Raw genomic sequence first — 13,031 nt, 5'->3', positions numbered from 1 at the left:
TTTCACCTGTAGATTCCCCGCACCTGCATTGCAGCAGCCCTTTCATTCCACCCCAATACAAGGGGATGAACCTTCCCCTCAGCCCAGTCTCCTAGGCTGGCACCCACAGGCACAATGACCCTCTCAAAACACCAGCACCCAACACATTCCCAATTTTAACTTGAGGTGCTTTAGCTTGTGGAGAAGATAGTTTGGTTGGGGGAGTGAAGGGCTTGCCCAACCTTTGGGGGTGGTCTTTCCCCCCCGTGTTTTGTTTTGGGGTGGGTAGTTGTTTTCCCCTATGGGGACGGGTGGTGTTTCAGAGCATTGCCAGTTTTTTCTTCTACAAAATGGGCCCTTTGCAGCGATCCCGAGTTTGAGATTTCTAAGTGGGTTCTTGGGCACATCGGAAATGGGAACACGTGACTGTGGCGCCACTACCCTGGAGAGATTTTGTGAGGTTTTGGCTGCCAGTGCTGCCTTTCTGGCAGTGGCAGAGGTGCCCACAGGACCACTTCGCCCCACGCCACAGGTGGGCTGGCTCTGCTTGGGCAAAAGAAAAAGTTGGGGATCCCTACCCCTAAGCCCATACCACCATCTCTCCGTAGAGGGCAGCAAAGAACAGGGGAAGCTTTTGGTGCGGACATCTATTCTGTGTTTACATGACTGCAATCCAGACAGAACCACACAAGCAGAAATGTTATAACAACTTTCACTGTATTTTATTGAAGGAAAAGTGAATGTACAAAATATTGCCAGATTCCTTTGCATTTAATCTTCCTCCTCCTCCTCCTCTTCATCCTGGTTGATCTGGAAATATCGCAACTCATAGCTCTCCTTGCTGTTGGCGACCACGCGGAGCCAGTCGCGCAAGTTGTTCTTCTTCAGGTATTTCTTGGTGAGGTACTTCAGGTATCTGCAGGAGGAACAAAGAAGCAGGGAAGCAAACTGACTGCGGCCCCCAAATGATGCCACCGGAGTCCGCTGGGTCAGTCGCACGCCCGGTTCTCGAGCGGCTTAAATAATTCAAGCTGAGTCAACGGCAACAGGATCTCAGTCGCCTGATGGGGGATGCAGCAGCCCAAGATCCCCAAAAGGCATGATATATGCAAATGTGGGTAAAATCTGGGCAACCCAAAAAACCCTTAGCTTTCTTGTCATTGTATTTTTTAAGAAATCACATTTCCAACTCCCTGTTTCTGGGTGTGAAGGTGAGTTGACGACACCGAATGAAATCTCCAAGGCTTAGAGGAAGGACTCAGTAGGACACCCAGAGAGTAAGAAACTGGTTTCATGGGCTTGCATTCTTCAATACCCCAAGCCAAGAAAAAAAAAAATTATTCAAGTTTGTTAAATGAGCAGTTTTGCTTCATTTATACATGGATTGGGAGGGCCTGCATTCCCCTAAAAATATTTTTGGACTTTCAACTCCTGTCAGTCCCCCCACAAACCAGCACAACAGAGCCTTTCCAACCCTCCTTCTCACTGTACTCAAATCTTGTTTTAAATTGCCTCCATCCTGCCCTCCATGACACCACCTGCTCACTTTACTCAAACTTACATGTTTTCCTCTGTGTTCAGGTTGCAAGGTTTTTAGCTGGGGCAATTAGAATAAGATCCATTATTTGACTATTGATCCAAACCCTCAAAATGTATTTTATATAAGTGAATATTTACCTTTATTCTTTGTATACCACATTTTGTTTGTTTTATTGTTATGGCTGGTGGCTGATGCAAATAAATATCCATTCACTCATTCCTCTGTGTTACTCCAGCCCTGCTCTACTCAAACCTCCACCATTATTTAAAACCACTTTTGTTCTTCTATCCCACCTGGACTTCACACAAATCCAGGATTGTGTTGTGACACTACAAATCCTCAAACGGGAGCTGCATGATAACATTTTTATTGGAAATGTTTTATATATAGAACTGTTTTATATTGTTTTCACACTTTTTTGGTTCAAGGCTTTTTAAATATACAGTAGAACCTCGGGTTACGTTACCCTCAGGTAACGTAAACTTCAGGTTGCAAAAGCGGCAAACCCGGAAGTGATTCGCCGTGCACGCATGCACAGAAGCAGTCTCTTTTGTTGTGAAAACCTCAGGATCCGGCCTGACCTCCGGAATGGATCCCGTTCGCAACCAGAGCTACCACTGTAACTGTGTATTTTAATGTTGCGTCTCGCCCAGAGACCTTCCTTATGGTAAAGCGGGGAAGTAATTAAATAAACAAATAAATAGCCCTCTTCCACTATTGCACCCCACCAACTGGTAATTCAGAGCCAAGATTTCTCTGAAGATGGATGTTCTAAATAGTCCTTATGAATAGCAGCCATGAAGAGATTTCTCCCCTCCTCCTCCTCCAAGAATCCCCCTTTAAAGGCACAAAAGCTAGTGGTCAACAACACTCCCTGTGGCAATGAGTAAAATATATTATATGAAGCAGCACATAAGCTTCATTGGGTGATCCTCTTTTCTCAGCCTGCACCTAGTTGTACAACATCAGAGGGCCAGAGGCAATACCACAGTTGAAGTACGTCAAGAGGCAAGGCCTCTTTAAGTCAAAGCCACCCCCCACCCCAGTCTTTTAACCCCGCATGGCTCCTTACCTCTTGGAAAAAGGAACCTCTGAGGTGACTGTGATTTTGCTTTTGCTTCTCTCGATGGTCACCACACCCCCACCAAGGTTCCCAGCTTTCCCATTCACTTTGATCCGCTCCTGCAGGAACTGCTCCTGCAAAAAAATAATTAAAAAAAAATAGGAATGCCTGTTTAAGAACTGGCACCCCAGTTTAATTTGTTTTTCCTCTACCCTCCCCGTCCCTTTTCCCTTGCGTGCTGCATTTTTTAAGGTTGTAAACCTGCAGGAAGGGACTGTCTCATTTTAAATGATTGTATGCTGGCCACTCTGGGAGCCTTTCTGCCTGAAAAGTGCGTAACAAATGCTCTAAAGAAACAACAAGCGCTTGAAGAGTGACTGTTACGAGGGGATGCCTAACCTTTTATTTATTTTCAAGAACATGTTTGTGTTGCCATTGCTCCCTCTAGGAAGATAAAGGCGGTGAAACTGGACCCACCAATCCATTTCATCGCTACAACAACCCTGCAAGACAGGCTGAGAGACAGTAACTGATCAAAGATCCGTCTGAGAGCATCATGGCTGTACAGGCAGGGCTTTAAACCAAAGTCTCCCTGGTCTTAGTCCAAAATCCCGATCTCTACACTAGGTAAAGGTAAAGGACCCCTGACAGTTAAGTCCAGTCACAGACGACTCTGGGGTTGCAGCGCTCATCTCACTTTACAGGTCGAGGGAGCTGGCGTTTGTCCACAATTTTTCTGGGCCATGTGGCCAGCATGACTAAGCCGCTTCTGGTGCATCGGAACACTGAAACCAGAGCAGTGCACAGAAACGCTGTTTACCTTCCCGCCGGAGCAGGACCTATTTATCTACTTGCACTTTTTTTGGTGTGCTTTCAAACTGCTAGGTTGGCAGGAGCTGGGACCAAATAACAGGAGCTCACCCCATCGCGGGGATTCAAACCGCCAACCTTCTGATCGGCAAACCCAAGAGGCTCAGTGGTTTAGACCACAGCGCCACCCGTGTCCCTTGCGACCACTACACTAGCCTTCCCCAAAGCTGGTGTCCTCCAGAGGCCTTGAACTATGGATCCCATCAGCCAGCTGCAGTCCCAAAACATCTGGGGGGCACAGGCTTGGGGAAGGCTGTTCTGCAACAAAACTGGACATGCAAATGTCCTGAAAAAGGAGGCAACACTGCCAATTTCTAAAGGTCTAAAACCCAGCAAAGGTTAATGAGAGACTTCAACGTAATTCTCACAAATGTTGAGAAGAACCATGACCCATAATATTCATCTGTGAACAATGTGAGGCCACCAGCCAATTAAAGGATGCCTAGATCAAGGATGGGGAACCTATGGTCCTCCATCTCTCGTCTTTTCTAGTCAGGGATGATGGGCCAACAACACCTGGGGACGGGACACAGGTTCCACATCCTTGTTGTTCTGGAGGGCCGTAGTTTAGCGCCAGAGCACAAAAGGTCCAGAGTTCAATCCTGGGCGCCTCTCATGGAAATCTCTCAGGCAGCAGGCTTGGCAAACTCTTCTCTCTATCCCAGACTGTGGAGAGTTGCTGCCAGTCAGTGCAGACCAGAGAAATGGAGCCTGCAGCTCTCTGGCTGCCACATGGCTTCAGTGTCCATTAGGCCCAGCCAGAATGGTCAGGGACAATGGGAGTCATTGTTCAGCAACAATTGGAGCAGACGTCGCCAAACTAAGGCCTGTGGGCCGGATAAGGCCCGAGGGACTCATTTATCCGGCCCGCGGCAACCCCTGCCACCCGCTACCGCTCTTACTGCCGCTGCACTGCGTGGCTGCCCACCTCCAGGTCAAGAGGAGCACCAGAAATAGCTTGTGCACATGCGTAAGCGTTATTTGCGTATGCGCAAGCATTATTTCCGGTGCACATCTGGGTTGGAGGCCTGCGCACATGCGCACAAGCTATTTCCGGTGCTCCTCCGACCCGGAAGTGCGCCGGAAATAGCGTATGGGCACGCGCTCCCCTGCCCACCGCACGATCAGTGCTGGAGACACCGGCCCGAGGCGCGGTAAGTTTGCTGACCCCTGGAGGGTCACAGGCTCCTCACCTCTGCCTAAGGTGATTCCTTTTCCCCCACGAGTGATTAATAAATTTGAATAAATCTGCATGTATAATACAGACAATGGCAGAAGCAAGAAAGGATTTACGATACATAGAAGCCTTTGAAAGAATGCACAACCAACAAGGAAAAGGGACAGCCCACTGGGGTATCCAAACTACTGGCGATACTCTGAGAAGAGTCCTCATCTGAAGCCCTGGAGTGCTGCTGCCAGTCAGGGTGGAAAGCACTGAGGTGGATGGCCCAGCAGTCTGACTGAGACAAAGCATTAGTGCAAGCACATACCTAGTTGCTTTGTTCAGAGCTGAATGCATGCACTGCAGGAAAACGGCAGTGTCACAAGCAAACAGGCATCAGGCTTTGCCACACCAACTTCAGATACACACACATACACAGAGCTCCAAGATCTGCCCACTCCAAACCAGACTGTTCTAAAACAGGACACAAAGCAAGAATAAGGAACTGGTGGCCTTGCTGAGGCCATTGGACTACAAGTCCCATCATCCCTGACCAATCTGGCCACACTGGCTATGGCTGATGGGAGCTGGAATCCAACATTCTCTGGAGGGTACAAGGTTCCCCCACCCCAAACCAGCAATAACCTCCTGCAGGATCCAAAACCAGTTGCAACCAAGTGTATGCAGCACGGACATGAAAAGAGCTTGCTGCATCAGGCCAGTGGCCCATTTGGTCCAGCCTCCTGTTCTCACCACGGCCAATCGGATGCCCCAGTGGGAAAACAGTAAGAAAGAGCAGAGCAGAAGAGCACTCTCCCCTCCTTCGGTTTACAGCCACAAGAGCACTTCACAAGCGTTACTGCCTCCGACTCTGGAGCACAGAGCACAGCCATCACGGCTAGCAGCCATCAATAGCCTTGACCTCCATGCTAGCTGGAGAGATCAGAGACAACAGCAGATGCTCCCGTTAGTAGTGTTATTTGCAAGCAGCCTTTCGACAGCACAAGGAGGCATACCCTGCCTGTCAAAAACACACTCCGAAACAGAAGCCCTGAACAAGACAGAAGTGCCTCCCATTTCCAAAGATGGCAGCAAAGCAACCAGATCTTCTATTTGCAATCTGTGTGGGAGATGTGCCTGGTTTCTCAGAGTAGCAAGTGCAGGCAGTTAATGGGATTCCAGAGGTGGTCAATGCCTCCAAGGGCCGGGAACTTACAAAGTTGGCAGCATCCATGATGCCATCTTCTACTGGATGGGTACAGTCTAGAGTGAACTTCAGAACCTGCTTCTTTTTTTTGCCACCCTTCGTCACAAGCTTCTTCTGCAGGAGAGAGAGAAAGAGAGGTTACTATTGTTCAAGAAATCCGGGCACATGCACCAGAGAGGAAATTTTAAGGGCTCTTCTATTATTTTAATATGCTGAAAACCGCTTTAGCTATTTTCCTATACTTGAAATGCAGTATATAGCTTTCTATAACAAATAAATAAAACTAATGTCTCACAGCCTGCCAAATGTAGGAGGGGAGGGGTGAAACAGGCAGCTGTCCCTCCCCAAACCCAGATTTTTCATCTTGGCTGGAGTCTAAACTTAACCAAAAGATTCAGGGTAGATCACACTGACTATACACTGGTCCCTGCCACCCAAAAGGAGAAATTAAAGTACTGAGGAATGCAGTAAAGAGGTAAGAAATTGTTTTTCAGCAGATTCTTGTCCACAAACGTTTGTCCCATAATAAATTTAGTAAGACTCTTTTGTTGTTTTTGCAGCTACAGACTAACACGGTTACCCCTCTAGCTAACAGCTTTAGATGCCTTACAGGAGGTGACAATAACCATAAACATGTTTTCTTTCCCTATTGGTGCCGATGCTCACTGCAAAACCAGACATCCTCTTCGCAACATCAGGTGAGTCCCATATAGAGAAGAAATTGCACAACATCACATGTTTTCCCAAACCCTTTTTCCCCCCACCCAACACCCTGATTTTGACTCACACCTGTTGAATCTTTGTGCTGGCTCCTTGCCACTTCTCTCAGCCAATCTAGAAGTTCCTCGTCCTTAAACGCAGGGCTCTACAACCAGCTGCACCTCCTCTCAAATTTTCCCCCAATCTTTCTTGCTCTCCCCAACCTAAATCTTCTGCCCCTACAATGCCTTTCATGGTGAAGCTTCTGAAGCCAAAACCATGTTTTAAAAAGTCCTTCCTAAAATCCCCTTTTTTCTCCAAGATTGTCAAGCTGCCCCAGGGCCAACTTTTCTTCACTCCTAGTAGGTTTCTTCTTATTGCTTTATCTGCTGCTATCCCATGCTTTAATTCTTCCTAACTCTGGCTGACTGGAAGCCTCCTGAGGGGAGTGATGTTGCTCACTGGGCTTAGAGGAGCTCAGGCTAATCTACCTCGCAGAATTCTGGAAAAGAAGTTTGTCATTCGCCCTCAGCCATGACAGCAAAGAGCGGAAGTGAGAGGCAGCATGTTGACTATCAAGCACTGGGGACAAACACCAGTGGGTGGCTATTTCCCCTTAATCCATGCTGGCCTAGCTATCTGCTGCAAGCTAGCAGGACCACAAGCAGATGATGCTAACTGCCCCCTTATCTGGTTGTCTACAGAGAGCCAGAAGCGACTCCAGGCAATCAAGCTTTGTAGAAAGCTGGCACCTTTTTCAGATTTTGCTAGAAAAGAATGTCAAAACACAAACACACCACCAGACCACTAATACACTGAATAATATAAATGAACTTGGGGCTGTAATCAATGCTGGTCCTACTCAGAGCAGACCCACCAAAATTAAGAGAAATTACTAATGCAGGTCCACTTTATAAACAGTCATAGGTAAAGGTAAAGGGACCCCTGACCATTAGGTTCTGTCGTGGCTGACTCTGGGTTTGCGGCACTCATCTCGCTTTATTGGCCAAGGGAGCCAGTGTACAGCTTCCGGGTCGTGTGGCCAGCATGACTAAGCCGCTTCTGGTGAACCAGAGCAGTGCACAGAAACGCCGTTTACCTTCCCGCTGGAGCGGTATCTATTTATCTACTTGCACTTTGATGTGCTTTCGAGCTGCTAGGTTGGCAGGAGCAAGGACTGAGCAACAGGAGCTCACCCCATCGCAGGGATTCAAACCGCCGACCTTCTGATCGGCAAGTCCTAGGCTCTGTGGTTTAACCCACATACACAGTCATAGCTTCCCCCAAAGAATCCTGGGAACTTAAGGCTGCTGAGAGTTATTAGGAGACACCCCTATTCTCCTTACGGAGCTACAATTCATAGTTACCTGGGAAGAGGGACTGACTGTTAAACCACTCTGGCAATTATAGCTCTGTGACAGACCTTGGGAGGAGGGCCGCCTAACAACTCTTCGCACCCTTAACAAACTACATTTCCCAAGGTTCTTTGAGGGAAGCCAGGGCTGCATAAAGTGGTATGAGACAGCTTTAAATGTATAGTACAGATGGAGCCTAGGACTTAATTGGATGCAACCACTAACACTGTTTGTGTGTGAACAAACCTAAGCATTTTGGTGGACTATAAGCAACTAAGCAGTGATCTAGCCCTAGATAGCTGGACAGTCAGGTCTTCCCTAGTGCTCCAGCAACCTAGCTCAGTAACCTAAAGGCAAAAAAAAAAAGACATTTAGTATGTGCACATACTAATCTTGAATACTATAGATCACATCTGGCACAAACTCATGGTTTGGGGCTTCCCTTGGGCTTGATCCAGAAGCAGCAGTTAGTGCAGAACGCTGCAGCACAATTGCTGAGAGGTGTGACTTTGTCCACATAGAACAGCTGTGCTAAGAGATTTGCAAGTTCAAGGTGTTACTGTACAGTCATAACTTGGAAGTCGAATGGAATCCCTTCCGGAAGTTCACTTGACTTCAAAAATGTTCAAAAACCAAATTGCGGCTTCTGATTGGATGCAGGAAGCTCCTGCAGCTAATCAGAAGCCGCGGAAGCCCCGTCAGATGTTCAGCTTCCAAAAATAGTTCACAAACCGGAAGAGTCACTTCCGGGTTTGCAGTGTTCGGGAGCCAAAAATTTTGGGAACTGAGCTGTTCGAAAACCAAAGTACAACTGTAAAGCCCTTGACAACTTCAGAACCAGTTTACCTGCAAGAACCCCTGACCCCATATGTGCCTGCAGAACTGGCACTGTTACAGCTACCCCATTACCTGATCTGCATTTGTAAAAAATCAATTTTGTTATGTGGCAGCACCTGCACATTGGAACTCCCTGCCTACCGACACTGGGCAGGCACCTTCACTGTATACTTTTCAGTGTCTGCTAAAAATATTTTTGTTTAGCCAAGCTTACCCTGATATCTAAACAAAAATATTTTTAGCAGACAAGCTTACCCTGATATCTAGGGACGCGGGTGGCGCTGTGGGTAAAACCTCAGTGCCTAGGACTTGCCGATCGTCAGGTCGGCGGTTCGAATCCCCGCGGCGGGGTGCGCTCCCGTTGCTCGGTCCCAGCGCCTGCCAACCTAGCAGTTTGAAAGCACCCCCGGGTGCAAGTAGATAAATAGGGACCGCTTACTAGCGGGAAGGTAAACGGTGTTTCCGTGTGCTGCGCTGGCTCGCCAGATGCAGCTTGTCACGCTGGCCACGTGACCTGGAAGTGTCTTCGGACAGCGCTGGCCCCCGGCCTCTTAAGCGAGATGGGCGCGCAACCCCAGAGTCGGACACGACTGGCCCGTACGGGCAGGGGTACCTTTACCTTTACCCTGATATCTAGAATGTTGATGTGTGCTTTAATTTGTTTTTAGTTTATTGCTGATTTGAATGTTTCAAATTATTGTTTTTTTAATTTTTTTTACCAATAATGTTATTGTTTTATTCTTCTTATAAACAACTTTGAGGTTTTCTACAATGAAAAGTGTCTAAATCTTAGGAAATAAATAAATAACTTGTGGCCAAAAATATAGTGTGCCTTTAGTCTGACCCCGCTGTCAGTCAATTTCCTGAGGAGTTGATGTGAAAATATGAAGGTATGCCATCTTTTCATAGTTTCATTAGATTTATGTTTCAGCTTTAAATTTTGATATGGTGTGTTTTTTTGTTTTCTTACTGACTGCTTTGACTGTTCCGATAGAAAAGTAGTACAGAAGAAATAATAATAATAATAATAATAAACACAGCAACCTGAGAGTTTAAAATAGCTCTTATTGCAACCAATAATTGGAACAAAAGACAAAGCTATAGCTTAAATATTGTGGCTAGGATTATACAGCAGGTTCAGCATTCTGCCCACTCTACACATTTTTTCTTATATTATCATACCTCGGGTTACAGATGCTTCAGGTTGCGTTTTTTTGGATTACGGATCGCCGAAACCCGGAAGTACCGGAATGGGTTACTTCCTGGTTTCGGCAGTCATGCATGCACAGAAAGCTAAATTGCGCTTTGCGCATGCGTGCTGAATTGCAACCTGTGCGTGCACAGATGCGCCGCTGCGGGTTGCAATGTGCATCCCGCACGGATCACGTTCTCAACCCAAGCATCCACTGTATGAGTGAATAAGTGTCACCTGGTCATATGGGGTGGGTGGGGGGAATTAATGGTCTAAATCCAACACAGGCAAGCTTAAGCCCACTGAATTCTGTGACTTTACAGAGTGTTGGATATAGGCCAATATTACTGGGGACACTGCAAGTTGGTGTTGGTCCCCATCTCACAGGCAGATTTTTCAATTTCATACCCAACACAGCCACAAAGTGGTGGCCCATACAAGTTGGAAAGCGGACACTGGTGAACCCTGGACTGCCAACAATCAGAGCTGCACAACATGTGTGTCTGAACACATGTTCTATATATAATGTGACCTGGCTTCACAGACAATCACACTGGGTGAGGTGTGGACTGCACATAAAGCGGCAGGCCACGACCCTTTAGAGAGACTATTCTCTCCCCCAAATGCTTATGTGTAAATCAATGGCAAGGAGGGCCACACACACACACACACACACACACACACCGGATACTGTTGGGACTCTTAACTCCCATCAGCTCCACTTAGCATGCTCAATGGTCAGGGACGATGAAAGCTATAGTTGTTCAGCAGCCTCTGCACTGCATATTTTGGGTCTATGGACCACAATAAATTTGTGTGTGTGCTATGGTCCAGCAAAATCTGAATGTCTCATGTTGGCTACACCTGCAGTAAACTATTGATGGTTTGTAGTAAACCTATGGTCCTTCAGGTGATGTTCAGCCTCCAGCTCCCATCAGCCACAGCCAGCATGGGCAATGGGAGTTGGGAGTCCAAAAGGCAACCATTGAGGCACCCCAGTTGAAGCCTCTGAGATAAACGGAGAGATAAAAGGGGTCTCTGATATAAAGGGTGCAGCAGGGCTGTGAGAAGAAGGATGTGCACCAGGCATAGGCAAACTCCAGCCCTCCAGATGTTTGGGACTACAATTCCCATCATCCCTGACTGCTGGTCCTGTTAGCTAGGGATGATGGGAATTGTAGTCCCAAACATCTGGAGGGCCGGAGTTTGCGTATGCCTGATGCGCACTGTGAGAACTGGGCTGGACTAGGTGGGTCCCTTTTGGCCCGCTCCAGGGGCTGCAGGGCTCTTCTCAGTTTTGTAAGATTTGTCAATGGAGCCTCCATAGACAGTGCATTCTACCTTAGAATGCTGGAGAGTAGAAGTGGGAGGAGGCTGTTGCTCTCACGTGCTGCTTGGGGGGGGTTCACTTTGGGGCACCTAGTTGGCCACTGTGAGAACAGGACGCTGGGCTGGATGGGGCCCCCTTTGGCCTCATCCAGCAGCTCTTATGGGTAGGCCTCGCTTCCTGCGCTGTCCTTCTGGAGCCATATCCAAGAGCTCAGCTGCTCTCTGCACATGCTCAGGGGGGACATAGAGAGCCTACCCCGGAAAGTAACAAGGGTGCGGGTCCAGGGAAGTCAGAAACGCGCTTCATGGGGTGGGAGGAGAGGCTGAGGCCTACCTTGCAGGGAGGAAGGGGCAGGGGGACCCCCCCCGGCCAGGTAGACTCCCTCCCCTCCCTGCTCCTTATGACGTCACCGCCAACAACCCCCCTCCGCTTCCTTAATACGTCACGAGCCTCACCCCACCACCCTGGACCTCCCTTTCTAGGCCCGACTCGGCCGGAGACTCACCGCAGGCGCCATGGCGGCAGCAACGAGGGGGAAAGAGAGAAAAAGAAGGCGGCCGCGCGCATGCGCCTACTTCCGCTCCGCCCTCCTGCCCACTTCCGCCCTTGCGTCAGGCGGCGTGCGCTTGCGCACTCGCCGCATAGGAGGGGCGGGGGAAGGAGAGAAAGGAGGATATAACCATAGAGACGAGCGGGTAGGGTGGGGATCGCCTTCGGCGTCCCGTCCTCTTAAGGCCGCTGCTCGCGGAGCATGCTGGGAGGTGTGCCGCAAAGAGAAGCATGGCGGGGAGGGATTGAGCAATACCTTTGGCCCAGTTCCCATCCTGCTCCTCCTCCCTTCCCGGGAGCTGATGGGAGTTGTAGTTCCAGGCGCTGCTCGGAGCTACCTGAGGGGATTGAGACGAGGTTGAGGGGGAAATGTCATAAATAAATACCGTATGAAATGCATAAAGAGACTAACGAAGTATTCCACTAATTCAAAGAAAGAAGGAAAGGAAAGAAACTTTATTGGTCTCGTTATTCATTAAATTAAATAAATAAATAAATAAATAAATAAAGTTTTCAAATAAGTAAAAAAGAATGTTAATGTAATAAAAAAATTAAAAATGCTCCAGATAACATAGAGCTGCCTCTCTGTTTCTTTATGAGAGCCAGTCATGCATATGCACTGATGTTCCCTGTATATTAACAGATATATATCCTTCTCAAGGTATTCCTCCCACATTCAAAACCATGGGTAGGCAAACTAAGTCCTGGGGCTGGATCCGGCCCAATCGCCTTCTAAATCCTTCCCGTGGATGGTCTGGAAATCAGCATGTTTTTACATGAGTAGAATATGTCCTTTTATTTAAAATGCACCTCTGGGTTATTTGTGGGGCCTGCCTGGTGTTCTTACATGAGCAGAATGTGTGCTTTTATTTAAAATGCATCTCTGGATTATTTGTGGGCAGTGGCAGAGCTTCATGCTCCGGCACCGGGGGAGGGGCAGAGAGCAGGCAGGGGCGTGGGGCGTGTCCTGGGGGTGTGGCGCGTCACCTGCGGGGGTGTGGCGCCTAGTACAGGCGGGGGGGGGGGGGGACAGCAATGGCACCCCACCGGGATCGCACTATGGGGGGCGGCACGCTCCCCCCGCACGCCTCTTCCTTCGCCAGTGTACGTGGGGCATAGGAATTCGTTCCTTTCCCCCTCCCCCCCCAAAAAATATAGTCCGGCCCCCCATAATGTCTGAGGGACAGTGGACCAGCCCCGTGCTGAAAAGGTTTGCTGACCCCTGTTCAAAACTGTTTACTGTAAATA

At 48.4% G+C, this 13,031-nt stretch overlaps 1 protein-coding gene across 1 annotated transcript; it reads right to left on the bottom strand.

Moving 5' to 3' along the window:
* Window positions 1–679: 679 nt before the first annotated feature.
* RPL22 (ribosomal protein L22) lies at window positions 680–11,878 on the bottom strand. Its single transcript, XM_083629042.1, has 4 exons — window positions 11,740–11,878; window positions 5,831–5,935; window positions 2,592–2,716; window positions 680–895 (listed from the first exon to the last, which is right to left on the bottom strand). The coding sequence occupies exons 1-4, from the start codon at window positions 11,749–11,751 to the stop codon at window positions 751–753; spliced, it is 387 nt and encodes a 128-aa protein (XP_083485168.1). The 5' UTR covers window positions 11,752–11,878; the 3' UTR covers window positions 680–750.
* Between the last annotated feature and the right edge of the window lie 1,153 nt (window positions 11,879–13,031).

This window comes from Podarcis filfolensis (assembly GCF_964270895.1).
Source record: "Podarcis filfolensis genome assembly, chromosome: 8".
NCBI lineage: Eukaryota > Metazoa > Chordata > Lepidosauria > Squamata > Lacertidae > Podarcis > Podarcis filfolensis.
Note: the sequence above shows the minus strand (reverse complement) of the source record. Positions and strands in the feature narration are given on the sequence as shown.

Bases quoted from the DNA above. Each gene is read 5' to 3' on its own strand.
- RPL22 (XM_083629042.1), bottom strand. The intron at 2,717-5,830 runs GTAAGTTCCCGG...ATTTTTTTGCAG, and splicing joins TCATGGATGCTGCCAACTTT to GAGCAGTTCCTGCAGGAGCG. The intron at 896-2,591 runs GTAAGGAGCCAT...TTCCTCCTGCAG, and splicing joins GAGGTTCCTTTTTCCAAGAG to ATACCTGAAGTACCTCACCA.